Source organism: Salvia miltiorrhiza, chromosome 4, assembly GCF_028751815.1.
Source record: "Salvia miltiorrhiza cultivar Shanhuang (shh) chromosome 4, IMPLAD_Smil_shh, whole genome shotgun sequence".
Lineage (NCBI taxonomy): Eukaryota > Viridiplantae > Streptophyta > Magnoliopsida > Lamiales > Lamiaceae > Salvia > Salvia miltiorrhiza.
In genome coordinates, this window is record NC_080390.1 from 12172221 (window position 1) to 12196832 (window position 24612).

Genomic DNA, 24612 nt, shown 5'->3' on the forward strand with positions numbered 1-24612 from the left:
GGCGAACCGATTATATGTATGAAGACATATAACCGTGAGTACATTGCTTAATTTCAAAAGAAAATCAAAGTATATCAATCATCAAGACTTTATCGTCAAAATGGAAATACGATAAAGTAAATACATCCTTCAACAATTTCCCCACCAGCACCAGACCAATCTCGCTCCTCGCTTAGCCTGCACATTTAGAAATACATGCAGGGCGTGAGTACATCATACTCAGTGGGCAAACGCCGAAAAACAAGAAAGGTGCTCTTAGAGCTATAGGTTTGAAACTTGCCACATCTCAGCAATACACAGAAATAAAGTTAGCGCAAATGAATCTGTGCATGCAGTTTTCATAATCATGGTATCATAAAGAAACGATAGCGCTATCAAAGTACTCATCATGCATGTACCACATCTACAACTCATCATCATCAAAGGTACTGAGAAGTAGGCCTCCCTCTCAAGTACCGTGACCGGCCGACCCGAAGACGGCTCGCAGTCACCTCTGTGCACAAAATCCCGCTTGTGGCAGGACCCAATTCGTCTCATCTCATCAGTAGAGGGTAACATACAAGCTCAACCTCAAAAATTGGCAAGTCAAACAGTTCTCAAATATCATTTATCTCGAAACATTTGTTAAACTCATAACATCATTAAACAATTTTAGAAAGCTCGAATGATATACGTATACTCAAAATATTGCCCACCTGAAGTCCTTTGCTAATCCTGGAAAGAAATCAGGCAACTTACTTCTTTGTCTCGCTCGGGCCTTCATATGTCATCATCACATCGTCATCGTCATCGAAGGTTCATGTGATAAAACAAACCTTAGTCAGAACTCAATTCTAAATCCAATCTCATCTTAACTATAACTTCTCACTCAACGTCTATTTACCCGTTAAAACTCGATCCCTAGGTATACTCGGCTTCTAAGGATTCACACGTCCTATTATCGACTTAACTCTCAACTCGGCTCAAATTCATAGCAATCAAGCATATAAACAAGTATAAACACTTAAGCATATTAAAAACACACATAAACAAGTCAAAAACAAACTTTACTCTGCACTGACTCAACTTTAAAACCTCACCAGACTCTGTACAGAACTCTCCTGGGGTCGTAAATTATACCAAAAGAAACCTCTTCGAGTCTAGTTTCATTTAAAAAAAAGTAGGATAAAAAACACCAAGTATTTTAGGAGATATGACTGTTTTACTACAGTCTACCATATTCGGCAGTTTTTAGCAACCGAAAAGTTTGATTTTTGAAAAATAGTAAACGTTGTCAAAACGGTCTGAAATATTGTGGGTACTTATCTAAGACACTCAGGTCTCAACCATAAAAATTTGGGTTCCAGAATGCTAAGGCAAGCTACTGGAAACGATGACTCTATTGGCTACTCACCGAACAATTCGGCAGAACGTAGCAGTTTTAGTTTTACATTTTATAAAAATAGCAAACGAAGTTCAAATGACTTGAAATTTTACCGGTGTGCTCAAGACTCTCAAATATACTTACCATAACATTTTCAGAGTGTTTGGGTATCAAGAACCCCTCGAAAACAGTAAGTCAGTGCGTCGTGAAAAACGACTCCGAAACATACACACAAGCAAACATGCTCAACTCAACATTTATACAAAGCAAACTCATCAAAGCTCATTTTAAGCACTTATAGAACTTAAAAACATTCAAATACAACAAAATACTCATAATACTCAATCTCAACTCTTTTCTTTCATCATCAACTCAAATCTCATAGAAAACACTTCAACGAATGCATCAAACAAATTCTCTTTTCAATCTCATGCTCGAAATTACTCAAATATGATCATTTACATCATATAACTCCTTATTCACATATTCATTCTCTTTTTATCATAAAAACTATATTTTAATAAAAATCCATGTATCAACATAAAACTCTTAGCAAAACATGGATAAAATTCTCATAAGGATCATAGAGCAAATTGACCTCATTTTATCAAGCATCAAACTCACATCATACAAAACTCAAAACTCATTCAAACTAAACTAATCCAAAATTTTATTTAGCCTACAATAGACTTAATCAAACATGCAAAGACACTACTATCATGCTTAAAAATATATATTTTAAGCAAAATCACTTAAATAACACATAGATCAAAACGTCCTAATTTTTACTAAACTAACTCTTTGAAATTTATAAACACATATGAATCTTTAATCTATTCATATATCTTTCATTTTTAACCCATTAATCACATATAAAAACCATCAATTTACATATAAGGGCATATATACACATATCCCTAATTTTAGTAAACTAACTCACATCAAAACTCCAATGTACATCATATACTCAAATTACTCCATCAATCATCATCATATACATCTCATAGACTCATTTACACCATCAATTTATCTATTAACTCATTGACTCAAAATTTCCCATTTTTGGGTAAACTAACTTCCATCGAAATTTGAATCTCAAAGCATAGCTTTTCAAAACACACATCAATCATCACCAAACATATCATAGATCACTTTTCTCACCCCAATTCAAGGAAAGAAAAAGAAAATTTTTTGAAGGGTATGAGACCCATATTTTCGAAAATTGTGAAGAATAAGAGAGGGGGTGATTTCTTGCTTCAATCCTTCAAATATACTCATATATATCATCATACAAGTTATATCTATGAATTTAAAGCTCACTTACCCAAACTTACACCCAAAACCAAACTTTCTCTTTCTAACTTTGAAGATCAAACTCCAAAGATCTTCTTGGATTCAAGGAGGTGGAAGTGTTTAGTGTAAGATTTAGAGGGTGATTTGAGTTTTGGTATGAATTTGTGAAGCTCCGAAGGTGCATCAATGGAGGAAAAATGGTGGAAAGTAAAGAGATGAAGGAGAGAGAGGTGGTCGAAAATTAGGGAGTGAGGAGTGAGAGAGGATTTTGCAAGATATGCTTGGATTTGGCTAATCTTTGGAAAGATTTGTGAATCTTATAGAATATTTGGCATTAATGCCTTGATCTCTCTCTCTCTAATCTCTACACTCTCAATCTCTACTCTCTCAATTAATCTCTACACTTGGCAAAATGTGGGAATTAATCATATGGTAGAGAAATTAAAATAAAGTGTGAGAAGGGTGATCAATTAATAATCACAATAATTATGGAAAAATTACTCATTAATAAAATACCATATCATAATTATTCATGTGATCAAATAAAATAATTATAGCACTAATATTAGTGCACTCACTCAATTATAATATTCCTCATCATAGGAAAAATAATTTAAAAAATATTATGCTTGGAAAAATTTTCCATAAACCGGCATCATTCGATTTCCCGGTAAAAATAAACTGCACTTGCTTTGCAAACTTAATAAAAATTCCAAGTGCTAAAGTCTCAAATAAAAATCATAATAACTTGGTTAAAATGACTCACGTAACAAAATCACATAATCAATCAGTCACGTAAATTCACATATCATCACATCAAAGTAGTCGGCAAACACAAACAGACTAAACGTCTCTCAGACCGACTCTATTTATCAAGGTTTCTCACTCTTTCTTCCTCGACTCTATTTCCAACTCATTATTCCCATTTTCTTAATAGGACAGTCAATCTCTGATAACTCGGTATCCGGTAACTCTATTCCCGGTAGTTGGAAATAAAATAAAATCTCAGCTCAATTCAATCAGCATCTCTATCTCAACTCATTTCTCAAATCTCATCACTCTAATTCCATCATCGGTTTATTCACTCGTATTTCTATTTAAAAGACAATCTGTCTTATCTGCTCATAAACAAAAAAAGTCTCGTATTTCGACATCTCAGTACTCTCAATAGTGTTAAGACACTATCTCACAACATGAGGAAAAGTACGGGGTGTTACACAACTACCGAGCAATTATAGAGGGCATCAAACCTCTATATAAACCCAAGCTCTGGAGAGAAGAGATCATCGAAAATTCTCAACACTTTCACACAACACACTCTCTCTCTAGAATTTATCCTTGTATTTTAATTTTGTTTTCAAAAGTTTTTTCAATTCTAGTATTAGTTTCTTTTTATTTTATGTATACAAGTATTAGCTACCAATGAGTAGCTAAACAAGTTAGTCTCCTCCCTTAGGGAGATATTTATGAAATAAATTAAGTATTTTATAATTCCTCTTTTAACACTACGTTTTACCCAACTTTCCGGTTTAGTAAAAATAATTTCTTTTCATTTATCAACAAAAGTATTCGACGTCAAAACACAGTGAAGGAGGAAGGTTGCAACCATCTCTTGCGAGTGTGTGGTTGGACAAGAGCCTGGAGGGCAGAAGGTCCGTAAAACGCGACGAGAACTAACTCCTGAAGGTGACCATTCGGCGGAAGGTATAATGTTGATTTATGTTTAAATTTATTTTGAAGTGTTACGGAAGCATGTTGGGCCTGTATTTTGTATTGTTTCTTGGTTATATAATTTTAGAATACTCTGATGGATCATTTTGCCTAAAGAAAAGTCATGTTGGGGATATTTGTGATTTTGAATGATTGTTGGGCCAGGTTTGGAATTATTGAAAATTGGTATGTTAAAATTGGAAGGACTTTGAAAGTTCATGTATTTTGGCAATAAATTGAAAGTTTGTGTTTAAATTCAAAACTGAATGAAAGATGGTGTATTTTAACAACATTAACCCTTTATTTATTATTGTACTAACATCATTGTTATTATTTTAATCAATAACAATATTTAATTTAAGCCCAAACTATATAATTGAAATCCACGCTTCAATAGCCCAAAATCGGAAATCCAAAATTTTAAAATTAACTAAACTCAAATGTTAAAAAAAGAAAATTGATAGATAAAATCTTTAAATCATTATACTCCAGCTGCCCTGATTTTTTTATCTTCCAGCGGCAGGCAACCCTAATTTATTCATTCTCTTTCTGTAATTGTTGTGTTGTTCTGTTCGCTCTTCTATATTTTTTTTTACCGCCGTTTCCTGATCTTCTCCATCAGCATATTCATCTTCCCCATCGTCGGGGTCATCGTCCGCCTCCACACTCTCAATTTATCGCGGTTCGAATCACCCACTATCAATGTATTCACTGGAAAATTCAAGGGGATGCCGAATTTTCAGCCAATGTGTTCAGTCTCTCGCCAACAATTTTAAGATTTTCGTCGCCGTCAGAGGTTTTAGTCGCAAAGGCCGTGATTTTTAAACCGAAGGTGCGTGAGGAAATGTTGTCGGACGCCGCCTCATTGATCTCGAAATTCACGACGTGAATCCTCTGTAAGCCCTGCTTCGAGGCTGTATCAAGGATGGCGAGATTTCCATATCCTTTTTCATTGAAGAAAGAGAAAAAATAAATAGATTCAAGAAAAGATCTTTAGGTAAATTGTATTGTGTTTTTCTTTTTTTGACAAAAGAAAATCAAATTTTAATTCTTTCACAATTTTTCTTCAATTGGATGTTTCAACCTTCGCCTCCATCTGCATTTTCAGTGCTCGACACATTCTCAGAGATGACAAAAGTCAATTTCCTTCAGCAAATGTGTACGTTGTTTTCCTGCAATTGCTTTAGAAAAGTTTTGTTGGTATCACTGGTAAAATTTGTTTGAAGAGAAAAATTCTGTGTGGTAAAATTAACAGAGATACATGTATACGCGTTTGATGAAGCTATTCCTAAAATTTTGGAATGAAAACTCAAAAAAAAATTGCCGGAAAAAACTAAATTGATTAAATCTATTTAATATATGTAATTAATGGGTGAAAGTGGGTTAGTGGGGGGAAGGTAAGCTGAATGAATTATGTTTAAATTGTTGTAACTGCTGCCATTAAATTTTAGGAATATTATGTTATGACGGTAATTGGATGCTGTTAAACTGGTTCTTTATATACTAATATATAGATGTGATCATCTATCTCATAAAGAGAGGTAAAGAAAAAGAATAAAAGAAGAAAAGAAATAAAGAGAGGTAAAGAGATGTGAAAGATCTGTCTAATAGGTCAGGGAAATGACCTATATATAGGCACATGAGATAAATACAGTATAGAGCTCGAAAATACTGATAAAATCCGGAAAATTCGGAAATTCCCGTCGGGCACTATTCACTACTGCGCGCGACTTTCTTGTTTCGGCCATATCTTTCTCGTCCGAACTCGGATTTGCGATCCGTTTGCGCTCACAAACTCGTATCAAGATGATATACAACTTCTATTTCAGGACATTGTTCCAAATTCGAACTCAATAAATCTGCAAATTCCTTCAAAGTTCGAGTAAGAATCATGTTTCACAAGATAAAGCAAATTAAGCACAAAACAATCATCCAACACTCAATTTCCTATAAAATTAACATCATATGAACATTAAAAACCATGGAAATATGAGTGTTATCAACTCCCCCAAACTTAAGCCATTGTTCGTCCTCGAATAATGAGAAGAACACAATCAAAAACACGAATGGGTAAGAAATATAGCTCATCGATGCCTCCGAAAGATAAAGAATAATAGAATTCTCAAATCCTCAACAATTAAACACAAAATTCACCAATAAACACAACCTATTGCAAAATCAACCTTGACATTCCAAACAATTGAATCTCACAAGGTATGTGTATCACACAACTCTCAATTTGATGGAACTTGACATTCCAAACAATTGAATCTCACAAGGTATGTGTATCACACAACTCTCAATTTGATGGAACGTATAGGACGCGTATGCTCTCATCGAATTCAATGCAATATAGATCACTTACCATAAGCTTGCCAATCGTCTACAATCTCCATCGCTAAAAGTGTGCCAGGACTAAGATCAAAAAGGTCTTTTTTCTTTGGGTTATAATGTAGGGACATTGGTTAAGGTAGGGAAATATAGGCTAAGTGACTCAAATAATTAAGAACACCAACCTTATAACTTCACAAATCAAGTATGGAATAAATTCCATCTTCCACCCAACTATGTCACCATAAACAACACAACTCAAGGGATTTAAACATCACACAACAGAACTAACCACTCTTTTATGCTCTCCATTTATTTCCAACACACGAAGTCGATTATCTAACAAATTTCTCAATATACACTCGACTTCACACTTTTCTTTTCTTTTTCTCTTTTTTTTTTCTTTTTCTTTTTCTTGAACAATTTTTTTTTCTTTTCTTTTCACAACTTTTTAGAGCTTATAAGAGTAAATAGTAGCTCAATATCATCCCTTCTTTTTCACAACCCACTATGAATATTCACCACACGAAGATCCCCATATACTTCATCACCCCCTATCATCCGGCTAAAGAATAAAAGCTAAATAGGCTCAAAGAGGATAACAAAGGATAAATTTTTTTCAAGGACAGTGTTTGGGAAAAATTGTGGCTAACAAAAGATGGCCTAAAATCATCTCATAATCCTGGGCACAACAGCAACCTCAACACAGAAACCATGGCAAGTTCTAGAAGATCACCACATGCATGACAAAACTCACAACAAAGAATAAACTGTGTATGATAAACAGTTATAGCTCAAAATCTCACAGGTTTATTCAACGTCTAAAAGTCAAGGTCAAAATCACTCTAGAATTATGCAAATTAGTTCCAATTATGCTTAAATCATCAAAGAAAATCAAACTCCAATTTTTTTTCACATAAATCATCATTGGCATCTCACCAAAAATCTAATGGAGCAATAATCATCTAAAAAATAATCACACACCACCAACCAAGCAGGATAAAACGATAAAGCCAACAATAATAATAAAAGTGATACACATATCTATTCTCACCCCCCTCCCCCAAACTTATTACAGAACATAAGTTCGAAAATAAGTTTGGAGGGATGATGATATGTGTGTCACTACTCACAGAAACACATGCTCCATGGTGGTGATATGGACAAGGCGCGAGTTCCTGCATCTTCCAAGCTCAGCACTGCACTAAACTCCCAAACAAACAAAGAAACAAAAAGAAACAAAACAAAACTAAAAGAAAGAAAAACAAAACAAAGAAAAACAGTTGGGTTACCTCCCAACAAGTGCTTAATTTAACGTCTAGAGCTCGACGATACCTTACGGTCTCAATGAACATCAAACGCCGCGGGCGTGACAGATTGCCTAACACGAACAGAGACAGAGGACTCATGCGCATCAGCTGCGTGAAAGATAACGCTTCCATTGGGCACATCTATCATAGCCCTCCCCGTAGCTAAGAATGATCGACCAAGAATCAATGGCGGATTTGTATCTTCAGGAATATCGAGGACCAAGAAATCCGTAGGGAAGACGAGCTTGTCAACCTTCACAAAGATGTCGTCAAGCTTTCCTCTCGGCTTCACTCTTGATCTATCCGCCATCTGAATCTCCATTGAGGTCGGCTTGAGATCTCCAATTCCCAACCGCTTGAAAACAGAGATGGGCATCACATTGACACTAGCCCCTAAATCGCAAAGAGCCTTGGGAAAGACCTCCAATCTCGCACTCAATGGTGAAGCTTCCCGGATCTTTCTTCTTCGAAAGTAGCTTCATTGGCAGCTCAGTGCCCACAGCTGTCGCCTGCGAGATTTTCCTATCCTCATGACCCATCTTCTTGGTGTGAACGACTGCCTTTTTTTCTTTATCATTGGTAGAGGAACGGATATTGGCAGAGAAATGGTTGATTTCTCTGCTCTGGCTGTTGAGTTCTGAACTTTGCTTCGCTGCTCTGCTATCTTGAGGCTCTGCACGCCGGTCTGATTCTTCACGTAGCCTCTCTAGCTCATCCACTATGCGTCTATGCTCTGTCTCCTCGGGATTGGAAATTTTTTTCTCATTCTTGCAATGGGGGATCTCCAGCTTGATTTCCTTGACATCCTTGCCGTCCCTTTGCTCTAGCTGATCCCGCTGCTCTGGCTGATCCCGCTGCTCTGGCCCGCTTCTCACTTGAATTGCGTTACACTTTTTTCTCGGCTTCTCAGCACATTGCTCTTCAAGCACCTTCCTCTTCATCAGCCTACGGGGAAGTGGACCCTTTGGAAAGTATTCCCTAAGTGGAACAGGAGCCTTGTGTGGTTCCTCAATCAGAGATTCATGCTCCTTGCTCGTCTCCTCACAGTTTGCCAGGAAAAATTCAATCGCTTCCTCATCTTCAGGAGACACAGTGTCATCGAAAATCGCATTGCATTTGCCCTTTGGAGTGACAGTAGTGTTGCTCGGGAATTGGCTCGACTTGTGCTGCGCGACTGCTTGGTTGGCAATCTGACCAATTTGAGTCTCCAACATCTGCACTTGCTTGGACAGTGCTGAGAAATTTTTTTCAATATGACCCACTTGGAACTCCAAATTGGTCATTCTTGTATTAACAGTTGTCTTCATACTAGACATCTCTGTTAACATCTGCTGCATCATATCCAACATTTGAAATTGAATTTGCTCAATAGTTGCCATCGTATGCAGTGCCTGAAAAAAACGAGAAATAAAAAGAAATAAAAAAAAATAAAAATAAAAAGAAACAGTAAACGCCTGAAGTACTACCTAGTCCTATCGGAAATATTAAAGCAACTTCTAATCAATCCCCGGCAACGGAGCCAAAAAGTTGATCACTAATTTATTAGCAACAAAATACCGCAACTAACACGGTGCAATTGTAGCACAAATTGGTAACCGAGTATCGTATCCACAAGGACTGACACAACAAAATAACTTTAGCTATCCCCTAAACAGACTATAATAGTAGACAGGCAAACGATTATGAAGAAGGTTTAATTAAAACTAAACTTAAAAAGCAACAAATAAAATCACGTAGAAAAATCAAATAATAAAGACAGCTGATCCTAGGATAGTAACTTCATTAACTAAATCCACATAATAAATCTATTAATCCTATTAACCAATTTTAATCCAGTTATGATGAGAGATCACTTAATTAATCAATCACTCTCGCTAGAGCAGCAACGATCGTAGATTAGTAAATTCTCTATCTCCGCTAGGTCTCAAGAAAATCTACTAACTCCCAATAGCTCCTAAGAATAGCTCTCTATGATCCACCTATCTCCACTAGGTCTCAAGGTTAAAATCATATCATACATTCCTGAATCCGCTAAACAGTTATCTCCGCTAGGTCTCAAACTGAATAGCTAAACATGCAAACTATTGATAAGATAATTCACAAGAAATTAAGCACCAGGAATTATGAATCATAAACTGGAAGGCACAAAGGTATTAACAAATAAATCACATGAACCTAATTAACTATTTACAAACCCTAGAATCAGAAAAAGAAACTAGCCAGACATAGCAAAAGAAAGCATAAACATAATTAAAAAGAAAGCAATAATAAAAACTGAATTAAATAAAAACCCGGAATGAATGTTGAATGACAGCTGAAATCTTGCAGGAAAAATAAAGCTAAGTCTAAAAATAAAAAGAATAAAAGAAGAAAAGAAATAAAGAGAGGTAAAGAGATGTGAAAGATCTGTCTAATAGGTCAGGGAAATGACCTATATATAGGCACAGGAGATAAATACAGTATAGAGCTCGAAAATACTGATAAAATCCGAAAATCCCGCAAAATCCCGAAAATTCGGAAATTCCCGTCGGGCACTATTTACTGCTGCGCGCGACTTTCTTGTTTCGGCCATATCTTTCTCTTCCGAACTCGGATTTGCGATCCGTTTGCGCTCACGAACTCGTATCGAGATGATCTACAACTTCTATTTCAGGACATTGTTCCAAATTCGAACTCAATAAATCTGCAAATTCCTTCAAAGTTCGAGTAAGAATCATGTTTCACAAGATAAAGCAAATTAAGCACAAAACAATCATCCAACACTCAATTTCCTATAAAATTAACATCATATGAACATTAAAAACCATGGAAATATGAGTGTTATCACTCATACTAGTAATTTGTTGCATCCTATTGTATTCTAGTATTAATTTCATTATTTTATAACTATTTATTATAAACATAGAAAATAAAATATAATATAATAGAACTTAATTATAATTTATCACAAAAAAAAATTACATACACTAACTGTGGATTAATACTATTCATAAAAATTGAAAAATAAATATAGAAAAATAATTATAAACTCTGATCGGATTAATGAACCATAATTAATTATCTTAAAATTATGCCAAACATAATAAATTAATATTAAAGAAACAAAAATAATTAAAGCCTATAAATTTTTTTGAATGTGAGACACAAAAATGAGACAGAGGATTCCATATGGAATTTCTTGTGATGCAAAAAAAGAAAAAGATCATTGCTTCAACTCAAATGCTAAATAGGGATGAAATTCAAGAATCCTAAAGCATGATGATCATTAGTTATCTCCAAGCAAAAATGCAGCCTAATCCACAAGTGCTGCACCAATACAAATAGCACCACAACATATCACAGTGAGATGGGTTCTTCTTCACTAAACCTCGAGCTGCAAAATAAGTCTATCCATATACACAACTTAGTTCAAGATATCATCCTGCGCTTCTCACGCCCGTTGCAAGATCCTCCACGGCCATCTTCTCGAGCAGCTCCTCGGCCTTGCAACGCAAGCCTGCCTTCCACAGCCGGCACACGATTTTATCCAAACCCTTCGAGTGATGAATGTGGTTTTCGTCATCCAAGAACTCATCTACCAAACTGCAAGCTCTTTCCACATCGCCATCAATAACAAAGCTATCAATCAAAATCTCCAACATACGTTGATCTAAACCTAAACGCGTGCATTTCAGCCGCATCTCTTGCACCATATCCCTCACCCGACGTAGCTCCCCTGCTCCATAGAGCGCGCTTGAAACCACACTATACGTTTTCAAGTCAGGCACGCAACATAACTCCTCCATTGAATGGAACATTGCCATCCCTTCCTCCAACTTCCCTTGCAAGCACAAGCCATTTATGTACACATTGTATGTGTGTGTATCAGGAACTAAACCTAACACAAGCATTTCATCAAACACCTTATCTGCAACTTGAAACTCCTTGTTGCAGATCAACCAATCAAGCACCAAATTGTAGCAGATGACATTAGCCCTAATTTTATCAATCTTCATCCGTTTCAGCAATCCCAACGCATCCATGCCTTCCCCCCTTTTCACCAAAACCCTAATCACATTGACGAAATCATTAATTCTAGGTTTAAAGCCTATATTTTCCAGATCATCCAAAAATCCCAAAATTCCACCACCATCACCGCCGCCGCCACCGTAATTCAGCTGCCGGCACATTGTCGCGAGCATCAAAGAACAGACCTTCTGATCCAAATCGAAACCTTCCTCCACCATCTGATTCAACAACGCCAAAGCATTACTCGAATCCCCAATTCCGCAAAGAGCCCTAATCAAGATCTCGAAAGTGGATTCTTCAATCCGAATAATCATTGATTGGCTCTTGACTAATAATTTTGGCACAATCTCGAGACCCTTTTCGTTCTTACAAAGAACTGAAAGCAAAACGTTCAATGTTTCTACCGATGGCTCACACCTAAACCTAGGAGTCGTCGAGAAAAGCTCCACGGCATCATCGAACATGCCGTTTTCGCCGTAAAACTTGATTAGGTCGACGAAGACGCATTCTGGCGTCTCGAAGCTCTCGAATTTCTCGATGTGGTCCAGAACTTGCAGGATTTGGTCGCGGCAATTTGCAGGGCGGTTTTGAATCAGGATTTTGAAGAGGAAATGGTACGATTGCGGAGAAGGTTCGACTTCGTAAGCAGCGCAAGCGTTGATTAGGTCAGGAAGAAGATTATGGGATTTGGATTTCTTGATCGATTTTTTGAAGGATTTCTTAGCTAATTGGAAAACGAGAAAATCGGGCAGCTGTTTCTTGTGCGGTTGAATTGGCCACTTTCTTCTTTTTCTTATGTAGAAATTGCGCGAAGAAGAAGATGAGAATGATGCAGCTGAGTTGCGGAACAGATTGATTGTGGGTTGATTTGTAGAGATTTTGTGCCGCCATGGATGTATCTCTTGAGCTGCTATGAATCGCTTTACTCTCTTCAACATCGTGCCCAAATATAGTTAAAGCCAATACAACATTTTTCAAAAAGAATAAGGAACAAGCGGTGTTTGCTTAAGTTTATTATATAGAGCCTACAAAATTTTATAAATATTTATAAATTTAAAGCATTTGATTAATTGAGTTTACAAATTAAAAAAATAATTTTGAATTAGAGACATAAAATTTAAATAGAGGGAGAAAATTGATAAAATATGAACTTGAAAGGTATGAGATCGAACTACGAAATTAATAGAGATATCTTTGTAAATGATTATTTACTTATTTTTCAAGAACTTATAAACTATTGAAACTTATTTTTTTCAAACATTTTTCAAGAGGTTATAACCTCAACAAACGCCATTGTAATAGTATACGTGTGTTAACATAGCTAGGGGCCGGGTGTAATCGAACCGAGTCGAACCGAATAGTAGTGTGTTCAAGTTTAATTTGTTTAGTATCGAATCGAATCTCGAACTTTGTTTGTCGAATACTTTGAGGCTTACGAACTTAATCGAGCCTACACGAACTTTCTAAATTTATATTTATGTTCAAAATATTAATTATTTTCTTTTGATTGGTGGACGGAGGGAATACTATTTTTCAAACTGAATAACTTAACGAACGTATTCACGAGCTAACGAGCCGAATACTGCCAAACTCAAGTTTGATTTATTTATTGGGTTAAGTATCAAATAAGCCCCTATCATAGTGGCCCTTATCACGTTTAGCTCCTTATAGACGAAGTTGAGCCAACTAAACCCTCATACTACCTAAAATCGAATAATCGGGCCCTCTGCCCTAACGACAAGATAACGCCGTCTGGTTTAATTCGTAGGTAGTCCGATGGACCTGCAACATATCCTTGGCCAAATCGACGGCAATCACGCCGACGCTGCACCCCATTCCCCCCAGATTGAAGCTCTTGATATTCCCCCTCAATTTGTACTTGTTCACAATCATGGCAGACAGAGACGGCATCGGATTGAACAGGCTACAATTGACAACCAAAACCCCAATTTCCTTGGGCTTGACACTTGTTGGCGAACAATTTGTCGAGCGTGCCGTACATGACCTCATCCGCCTCTTCCCGCGCCGCCTGCATCGACGGCTGCAGTGAGATGGAATGCATCGCCTCCGGCATGTAGGTCTCATCGCCGAGGCCCGACCTCTCGAGGATCTTCCGCTGAAATTTAAGTAACGATTCGTCGAAATCGTCGGTTAATCGGGAATGCTTCATGAATTGGAGCAGTGAACCCAAAGCCTCTTCCTCGAACATGCACTTCCGCGGCGAATCGCCGACGAAGAGAATCAGCGAGGCGGCAATGACGGCGAGCTCTGGAATTGAGAAATGAGCGTTCGGATTGAGGAGAGAGACCAGACAACTCATGTTCCCGTCCTTCGCGACGGCGGCGGTGGACTTGTCGTCGTCAGAGATGAGCTGAATCAGTGAATCGAGCGCCTTCCGCTTGAACTCGATCCCACCGATCTGGAGCCTGGTGAAGAGGTCCCTGACGAAGAAGGTGCAGTGGGAGAGGGTTTCGGCGTGGCGGAGGGTGGAGAGGAGGGCGGGGAGAAGGTCGGACCAGTGGGAAGAGTCGGAGATCTCGGCGATGAGGGATCCGATGGCGGCGAGCCGATTCAAATAAAAAAAATTAAAAAACTGGACGACGTCAACTAACCGTTAGAGGCGAGGGCCCGTTTGTTAAAAATTAGCCACTTTGAGGGTTTAGTTGGCCCAACTTCGACTAGTCGAATAAGCCCCTATCATAGTGGCCCTTATCACGTTTAGCTCCCTATAGTACTATAGGGAGCTAAACGTGATAAGGGCCACTATGATAGGGGCTTATTTGATACTTAACCCTTATTTATTTGTCGAACTTCTCTAAACGAATTTGAACGGACTTTTTTTGAGCCGAGCTTTGAATAGTTTCCGAACGACTTAATTTGTTTACTGCCCTAATTAAACATAGCAATGTAGTGATTAATGTCTTATTCTTCTTCTTATAGGAATTAATGTCTTATTTAAATGTCTCAAGTTTGAAGAGCTTTCAAAATTTATCTCTTCTAACTCAATAACAAATTGTAGTGGGTGAGGATCATGTAGGATCGTTCATTTTCGTAGTTTTCATGTATTTTTTCTGTATAAAACTATGCATTTATTGAAAATTGCATTGGATGCATATATGCAATATGTTAATGTATCATGTATGTATGCTGTTTTGAATTCGTATATACTCCTACAATTTTATATTGGTAGAAGTAGCAAATAGACCCTTATCATACAATCCCCTAACACATTGACCTCCCTAATCTTTTAATTGTGGGCGTTTGGCCCCTCAACCTCTCATAAAGAGTGCCAAATTCCCTCTGTTCCTGACGAACACTTAACACCGTTAAATATATATATATTTTTTTCTTATTTCTTATTTCACTATAATATTTGTTAAGCAAAATATACTCCTACAAAATTTCTACGCAAACCTCAACCTTAATTAATACTCCCTCCGTCCACTAATTCAAGGCCTACTTTCCTTTTTGGTCCGTCCACCAACTCAAGGCCTATCTATTTTTAGTAAGTTTTATTCATATTTTAATTGATGGGTCCCAATAAACAATATACTTTTCTCCACTCAACTAATAAATAATACACTTTGTGGGCCCCTTTCTCCACTCAACCAATAAACAATATATTTTGTGGGACCCTTTCTCCACTCAACTAATAAAAATGCCCTTCTTCTTAAAACTCGTATTTTTTCATGTAGGCCTTGAATTAGTGGACGGAGGGAGTAATTAATAACTATCATTAAATATAAATTCGTATTTTTTGGAACAATCGACGAATATGCAAAGATTAAAATATGTAAGATTGGATGTTCATAAGCTTTCACGTATTTTTCTCTATCATAGCACTTGGATATCATAGTCAATAGATCAAGCTTCTTGGAGAAATAAATAGAAGCAATTGCATGAGCATATTTTAATTTTTGGGTATTCGTCGATTGTTCCAAAAACTATGAATTTATATTTAATGATAGTTATTAATTACTAATTAAGGTTGAGGTTTGCGTAGAAATTTTGTAGGAGTGTATTTTGCTTAACAAATATTATAGTGAAATAAGAAATAATAATAAAAATATATATTTAACGGTGTTAAGTGTCCCTCAAGAACAACGGAGATTTTGCACTCTTTATGAGATGTTGAGGGGCTAAACGCCCACAATTAAAAGATAGGGAGGTAAATGCGTTAGGGGATTGTATGATAAGGAGCTATTTACTACTTCTCCCTTTTATATTTAATATTATACATTTTTGTTGTGACACCCAAATCTAATTAAAATCTAAATGTATATTTGTGTGAAAAAATCATGAATATAAATAAATATTTAATGAGAAAATCATGAAATAAATCTTTAATTATAAATACTTTATTCAACATTACATCTTTAAGTAAAATTAAAATTCAAAATGTTCGACTCGCCATTCGACCTTCCACACGCCTTCGACCTTTAAAATACCTGTAAATGTTAAATATGAGATGAGCATACAGAGTACACTCAGTGTGGGAACATGTAATAATTATCCACGTTAATAAAACGGTAACACATACGGTTGACAAACATGGTTTTCGTACCTCATTTTCGTATGAATTGTTGTCATTTTCCTTCATGTTAACAAAAAAGATGCGTGACCCCTGGGTCCTCTCTGGGCGCCGCCGCCGCCGACCTAGCGGCCTCAGTTATCGTTCACCGACGGGGCTTTCATGGCTCTCCCTGCTCGTCCAGGATCCTTCTTCCCGATGGTCTAATCCAATTTTCAACTGCACTCGCGTCCGTCGCTTCTGGCTTCGTCTCCGTCCGGCGATTCTTTCGGCCGTGTTGAGGCCACCGCCTTGTTCCCTGAAATCATGTCGAATACAACAAAGGCAGCGAGGCTTTCGGATTTGAAGCATAAATAGCAGGCCTCTGCTAGGGTTTCTGCGTCAGTTTCTTCCTGTCCAAGAAATCAAGAAAATACTCCACCGGCCGCCGATCTCTCGTTCTCTATCGATCAGCCGGCCTGTGCTTCCCACGTGGATACCTCGTATCTGACTGAGCCACTTCTGATGTCTGTGACTACGCCGCTTTTAGGGGCTGCAAACCCTATTAGGGTTTCGACTACTTCGCGTGATACCTTGCTGCCTACGTTCTCTGTCCCGCCGGCAAGCTTGTTCTCGGAGATCTGGCCTCCTCTGTCGGCCCCGGCCCCCAGTTCTAGCTAGTGCTGCCAAGGGCCGCCCGGAACCGGCGGTTCGGCCCTGAACCGGCCCGCCGGTCAACGGTTCTGGCCCAGACCGTTGACCGACGGGCCGGTTCAGGGCCGAACCGCCAGTTATCCGGGCCGGTTAAGGTTCACATTTCCCCCAACCCTGAACCGCCGGTCCGGCCCGCCGGTTTGGCCCGGAACCGCCGGTTCCGGCGCGGGGGCCGAGGAGAGCAGGGGGGCAGGGGCGTAGCAGGCAGCAGCTAGGCGGCAGGGGGCTAGCCTAGGCGCCTAGGGCCTTGACCGGCCTTCTTCACTCTTTAGTTCAAAATTTGAATTGTTTTCTTTTTTATTTTATTTTTTCAAATTTTCAACATTATAATTATACTTTTCCCCACACAATTTTATCTAATTCACATTTCCCCCCACCCAATTTTTTCTATAAATACCCCCTTCTTCCACCTTCAAAATCACTCCATTGTATTAACAATTCTACACTCTCCTCTCTTCTACTTCTAATTCTCCTCCATTCTTTATGTGCTATTGCTCTTGCTCTATAATTCTTTAGCTATTCTCTTGCTTTACTTTATTGTTCTTGCTTTACATTATATTACTACTAGTACTACTATTAAGTACTAAATACTATACTATACTATATATTTCAATTACACTATCACTACACTCACTTGCTCCTTTAATTTATTGTTCTTGCTTTACATTATATTATTACTAGTACTACTATTAAGTACTAAATACTATACTATATATTTCAATTACACTATCACTACACTCACTTGCTCCTTTAATTTATTGTTCTTGCTTTACATTATATTTCTACTAGTACTACTATTAAGTACTAAATACTATACTATACTATATTATATATTTCAATTACACTATCACTACACTCACTTGCTCATTTACTTTATTGTTCTTGCTTATTATTCTCTAACCTCTATTATCTATATTCTCTTATCTACTTGTTTATTTGTTATCATGTCTCATGGTCGTGGTAACCGTGGCAAGTCTATCAATGTCGACCACGAAGAAGATATTGATAGCACTCCCACTTCTTACGAGTTTACTCAAAATGTTCAAGTTCCATCATCATCCTCTAGGAGAAGGGTAAAAATTCCAGTTGAACGAGGACCATTCGGCGCACGCCGGGAGGCTGCCGATGAAGCATATGCTAGACAACTTCAAAAAGCGGAGGATGAAGAATATGCACGTACAATTCGACAACAAGAGGCGGAGGAGGAAATCCCTCCCACTAGAGGTAAGGGTAAGGGTAAGGGTAAGAGTAAAACACTTTCTTCTAACATTTTCATAAAACAGTTTAGGAGGGAACCCGCTCCACCACATCCAAATGATGCTCCAAATGCTCGCGAGAGGTTCATTGCCTATTGCAACTATTGCAACGCTACTTATCAATGGAAAGCGGGAGGGGGTTATGGCATTCTCATAAGGCACATGGAGAAGCAACACACTGTCGAGTTTGGAATCCACACAACTCAAACTCAACGACATCCCGAAGCTTTCGAACGACAAGGTAATGAACAAGGTAATGTTTTATGGAAATATGACCAACAAAATGCTCGAGATTACATGGCTCGTTATGTTTCAATGGAGCATTTGCCTTTTATGCATGCCGATAAATTTACTTTTGAACATACTATGAAAAATGCTTATAATCCGGCCGCCAAAAAAATTGGTCGAACTTCTATGTGAAAAAATATTAGGCGACAAGCCGAAGAAAGAAAACGTGATTTACGAAAACATTTTAAGAATTTAAATCAAAATTTTTCTATATGTTCCGACATATGGAGTGATTCTTTCCAAAGATATTCTTATATGGGTATTACTTGTCATTGGGTTGATGAATGTTGGTTAATTCAAAAACGTTTAATTGCATTTAGAGCTTTCAATGAAACACATAATGCTACTAATATTGCCTAATTGATTGTTTCTGTGTTAAATGAGTATCGCATTTTAAACAAGATATTTTCGGTTGGATTTGATAATGCATCCGCCAACACCGCCTCCATTCCCGAGTTAGTTGCCGCGTGTGCACCCTCTTTTGAAGGTAGGTATTTTCATGCTCGTTGTATTTGTCATATTTTAAATAGATGTGTACAAGATGCTTATACTCTTATTAATAATGCTGTTGATCCCATTAGACAAGCCGTTAATATGTTGCATAGAAAAGCCGCTATTGGCAAAAAATGGCAAAAATATTGTCGTCACAAAAAAATTCGATATACAAATTTTGTTAAAGATATTTCTACACGTTGGAATTCAACATTTGGCATGCTTGCATCTACCATGGAACATGTTGTGATTTTTTTAGAGCAACTCCCGAGGCTAACTTGCTTTCATTGCCCTCTTATTGGAAACAATGTGGTAGTTTATTTCAACTTTTAAAGGTTTTTCAAAATGCTACCACGGATTTATCCGGTGTTTATTATTGTACTAGTATTAAAGTTTTAGAACATTGCATGTTTATTGGTATTGCTTTAAATGATTGTTATAAAAAAAACGATTTGAAGGATGTATCATATCAAATGATCATTAAGTGGCTTAAATATTTTCTTGAAATTCCCGATGTTTTTTTAATTGCTAAGATTTTAGATCCTTCAATGAAAATTGGTGGTGTTTATCGTTTATTAGAAATTTATTATGGTACCTTTAGAGAAATCTATGAGTCAAGATTAGGAAACAATGAAATGCTAGAATGGTACCTTCCCAACTTAGATGATATTAAACATAGAATAGATAACACACTTAGAACTTTGTTTAATGACTACGAACAAAAATATATGCTTGCAAACCCCTCATACTCTTCAAGTGACACTGCTAGTTCACAAGGTCAATATGGCTCCTCCACCTTAGGAAGTAGTTTTGATCAAAACGAATGGGCTCAAGCCGCTTATTCATTTATGAATACACAAAGGAGCTATACTACTAACGAGCTAGATATATATTTGTCTAGTACATTTGCTTTCAAAAGTGTAGGTGGTATACAATTTGACGTCTTGAGATGGTGGTCCACGCACGAGAGGGAATATCCCATACTCGCCACCATGGCCAAGGAGTTATTCGCGGTCCCGGCCTCCACGGTCTCCGTCGAGCAAACATTTAGCGTTGGTGGGCTTGTCTTGGACGAAAGAAGAAGCACCATGGATCCTCGAAACATGGAGGCCACCATGTTGCTTGATGATTGGTCCAAAGACGAGTTGCGACAACAAGAGAATGAATGGGATCAAGCTGACGAGAGCCCAAACGATGAATTCACCGAGTCCGAACGATCCGAGCCCGGCGAGGACTACGATTAGGTAAGTTAAGGTAAAAGAACTACGTGGCTTTGATTCTTCATTATTCAATGAAGATACATAGGCCACTCAATTTTAATATTTATATTAAAATTGAGCTCAAGCCCTTTATTTTTTTAATTTTTCCCCCCTGTTAGACAATTCTCTTTCGGAATTTATTGTAAACTTGTAATGAATTAGTTATTTAGTTAGTGTTAGTTTGTTTACTTATTCAATTTTGAAGATTGTAATTTGTATCCATATAATATTTTTTGTATACATAGAATAAATTCAATTTTTATGCATTATTTTGATTGTCAATGTGTTAGAATTATTGTACTTTTATTGTATTTCAATTTTCAACACAAGTCATTTAATAATTAAAAAAAAAGCACAAGCATTACTTAAGAATTAAGATGACATAACAAAATATTATGTTAAAAATATATTAATTGTCATGTTTATAAAATATAAATTTTCAACAAGTCATTTAATTTAAAAATATGACATAAAAGATATTACATGTTTATATTTTTGATTTCAACACATGTTTATATTTTATATTGTAAGTTGAATTAAAATTTTGAAATTTCATCACAAATCATTTAATTTCATAAAATATACATTTTCAACACAAGTCATTTAATTTAAAAATATGACATAAAAACTATTACATGTTTATATTTTCTATTTCAACACATGTTTATAATTTATATTTAAAGTTGAATTAAAATTTGGAAATTTCATCACAAATTCACAATCATTTAATTTCATAAAATATAAATTTTCAACACAAGTCATTTAATTTTAAAATATGACATAAATCATTTAATTGCATAAAAGGAATAAAAGTATGACATAAATAATTTATTTTCATCACAATTCACAATCATTAAATTTTCTACACAAGTCATTTATATAATTATATTATATATTTTAAGATTTAAGTTGAATTAGAATTTTGAAATTTCATCACAAATCATTTAATTTCATAAAAAAGAATACAAAAAAAAATTTAAAAAAAAGGAAAAAGCCCGGAACCGCTGGTTTTCGGCCCTTGAACCGCCGGTTTTCGGCCCGGACCGGAACCGCCGGTTCAGGGTTAGAAAACCGGCCCTTTACATTTCATCCGGGCCGGTTCAGGTTCACCGGATTCTCGACCCTGAACCGCCGGTTCGGGCCCGGAACCGGCGGTTCCTGAACCGGCGGCAGCCCTAGTTCTAGCCGGCAGCCGGTTAATGAACTGCTGGAGTCCTTGGACCTTATCCATTACAAGGCCATCACCTCCAACCCTCTTGTTACGACTCGTACGGATGTGAACATAGGTCGGGAGCTGTAGTGCCCCAAATATTTTTTTTAAACTAGAAAGAAATTTATTCTTCTTTAAATAATTTTTCACTGATTAAATTTTCAAGTCTTATAAGTCGCGCCTAGTTATTGCATTGAGCATGAGCATTTTTATTCATAATAAATTCTAATCATTTATTATTATTATTATTATTATTATTATTATTATTATTATTATTATTATTATTATTATTATTATTATTATTATTATTATTATTATTATTATTATTATTATTATTATTATTATAAGTTACTACATATTTAAACCCAAACAATTTCATTTCTTTTAGTGCAGCCCAATTCTTTCTTGGAGCCCATATTTTGAGCCCAAATAAGTGGATCACAGATTTGCCTCTAAAAGTTGACCCTCGTTGCATGGCTGATTTACCCTAATTCTTTTTTTCCTTCTTGACAATACAAGAATATGGAAAGACTGATTTTTGATTGATGCTCATTTCCAAAACAAACTCTCAACTACTAGTATAAATAGCAGTCATTTTTCACCTCTCTCATTCACTCAAATTCCCGAGCTCTCATCTCTCCTGGGAAAGGTATTCTATTCTTTCCCTTCTCCTCCTTCCGCCTTGCTCTGTATACTTTTTGCCTTCGTTCTCCGTCTGTGTAAATTTCAGCTCACCTTTTTAGTAAAGGCTCCTGACACATCCTTACTTGTGTAAGTGATTGTTGGTTTGCTACTAATTTTTTTTCTATTATTTTCGGTGGCTGTCCTTTTGGTTAAAGAAAATACATAGCTATTATAATATATATAAGTATGTGTACGAATGGCTTTTGGGTGTACACATCATTTTTTTTCTTTATTATTTCAAACTCTCTTTTGTTGAAAGGTTGTCAGAAGTCTTTCATCCCTTATACTACTACTACTACACTTTTTGAGCACATAGGGGGAGGGGGGGGGGGGTGACGTGTGTTGCTTTTAAACACATAAATCTAAAGCAAGCTTACACCTTTTTTTCGATATATATATATATATGTATACATATACTATTTTCTGTTGGTGGTTTAAAAACCAGATCACCTAGCTTTTGTTTAATGCTTAATATATATATAATAGTGATGATACGTATGTAAGTATATAGCTTTCTTTTGATTTAAAGTCTTGAAGCATGTATACCTTATTTCCCTTAATTTCTTATGCGCATGATTTATTAATTTTAACTTTATGTTTGACATGATTAGTAGTTATGTGCCTTTTATTTTATGCAATATATATATACTCGTATATTCTAAATATTAGTAAATTTAAATAGAAAAGAACTTTGTTATATACCTATATTTAAGTGCATTCATTGATTTAAATGTATTTTGATTATGATTTCATAATTCATTTTAGGAACGGCGGGCGAGACTTAATTATTTAATTGCGAGTTTTTCTCAAGAAAGGTTAAGGTGGGGTTATAACGTTGCATTTAACATTTATCCTTATTATACGTTTTACTCAATTTATATGTGTGAGAAGCAGGCAGAGCCTCCGGGCTATGAGACAGAAAGTTATAACCTACGGGTTATATGAGACAGAAAGTTATAGCCTACGGGTTATATGAGAAAGAAAGTTATAGCCTACGGGCTATATGAGACAGAAAGTTATAGCCTACGGGTTATATGAGAAAGAAAGTTATAGCCTACGGGCTATATGAGACAGAAAGTTATATAGCCTTCAGGCTAAGAGACAGAAAGTTATTGCTTTCGAGCAATATGAAAGAGCAGACAGTTTTTATTGCATTTATATTTTGTTGTGATTCTTATAATATGGACAAATGCACCCCACTGAGTTTATTGTACTCACCCCAAAACAATATCTTTTTCAGGAGATGACTCGGGCGATCAGAGGCAGGGTGAGTGATGGTCAAGATAAAAGAAGAAATAATATTTTGTTTTCAATTAGAATAAAGACTCAGTTTATGATGTTTATTTACTTTTCTCTGTTGGATTTGGGTTTTAGTTATCTTAAATATTGAAGTCTTATTATTTTCAATCAAAGTACTACTTTTTATTTAATAAGAAAATTGGGGCGTCACAGTATGGTATCAGAGCAGGTCTACGTTTCTGTAGACATGCAATAAAAATCTTTAAAAAAAAAATGACCATCATCGCAACCACCACATCGCTACCGAGTGAGGTAAAAGTCGAAAGTATATTTATGATGCTTTAAGTTTTCTTGATGAAGTTAGCTTTTATTTCATTTTTTTTTCTTCTTTTTTTCTCATGTCCTCGAGATTACTTGTCTAGATGGCTAGAACACGCAACACATGTAGAAAGAGCACGTCGGTGCCTACGAGTATCAAAGAGTTGGGAAGACGTTTCTTCTCATACCAGTGGGAAGATAGCAAGGGTGCAGAGTAAAATTTGTGGACTATGTTGAGATTATGGGAGGAGTATGTCTCCAATGGAGGAGATTCGGGTGATATGCGGGCAATGAATAAAGTGGTAGAAGTAATTGACCACCGTTTGAAATATTTTACAGCATTCGAAGTTAGCTTCGATCATTCTGAGAGTTGCACTAAAAAGACATCATTTGACCGATACATAAATATTCTTGTGAACAATTTGAAGACTGTCTTTCGTGGAAAGAAAGCCGTAGAAGAAGGCCAAGGCTCCAACCACCCCTATGAAGAGCCATCCGTTGGAAATTAACTATTTTTTTTAGACATTGCGTTATTACTTCTTTGTTTTGAGACATTGTTGGACCTCGTTTTGAGGATTTATTATTTTTGGATTTTCTTTTAATCGTTTAAATTTCCTTACCTCTTAT

At 36.5% G+C, this 24612-nt stretch overlaps 1 protein-coding gene and 1 long non-coding RNA gene across 2 annotated transcripts; both read right to left on the reverse strand.

Moving 5' to 3' along the window:
* Positions 1–6: 6 nt before the first annotated feature.
* Positions 7–2847, reverse strand: LOC131022755 (uncharacterized). The gene is made up of 3 exons (XR_009101408.1): positions 2688–2847; positions 696–757; positions 7–177 (listed from the first exon to the last, which is right to left on the reverse strand). It is a non-coding gene; the product is annotated as an uncharacterized LOC131022755 (long non-coding RNA).
* An 8271-nt stretch (positions 2848–11118) lies between these two features.
* Positions 11119–13000, reverse strand: LOC131022756 (pentatricopeptide repeat-containing protein At2g38420, mitochondrial-like). Its single transcript, XM_057952276.1, has one exon. The coding sequence runs from the start codon at positions 12951–12953 to the stop codon at positions 11424–11426; it is 1530 nt and encodes a 509-aa protein (XP_057808259.1). The 5' UTR covers positions 12954–13000; the 3' UTR covers positions 11119–11423.
* Between the last annotated feature and the right edge of the window lie 11612 nt (positions 13001–24612).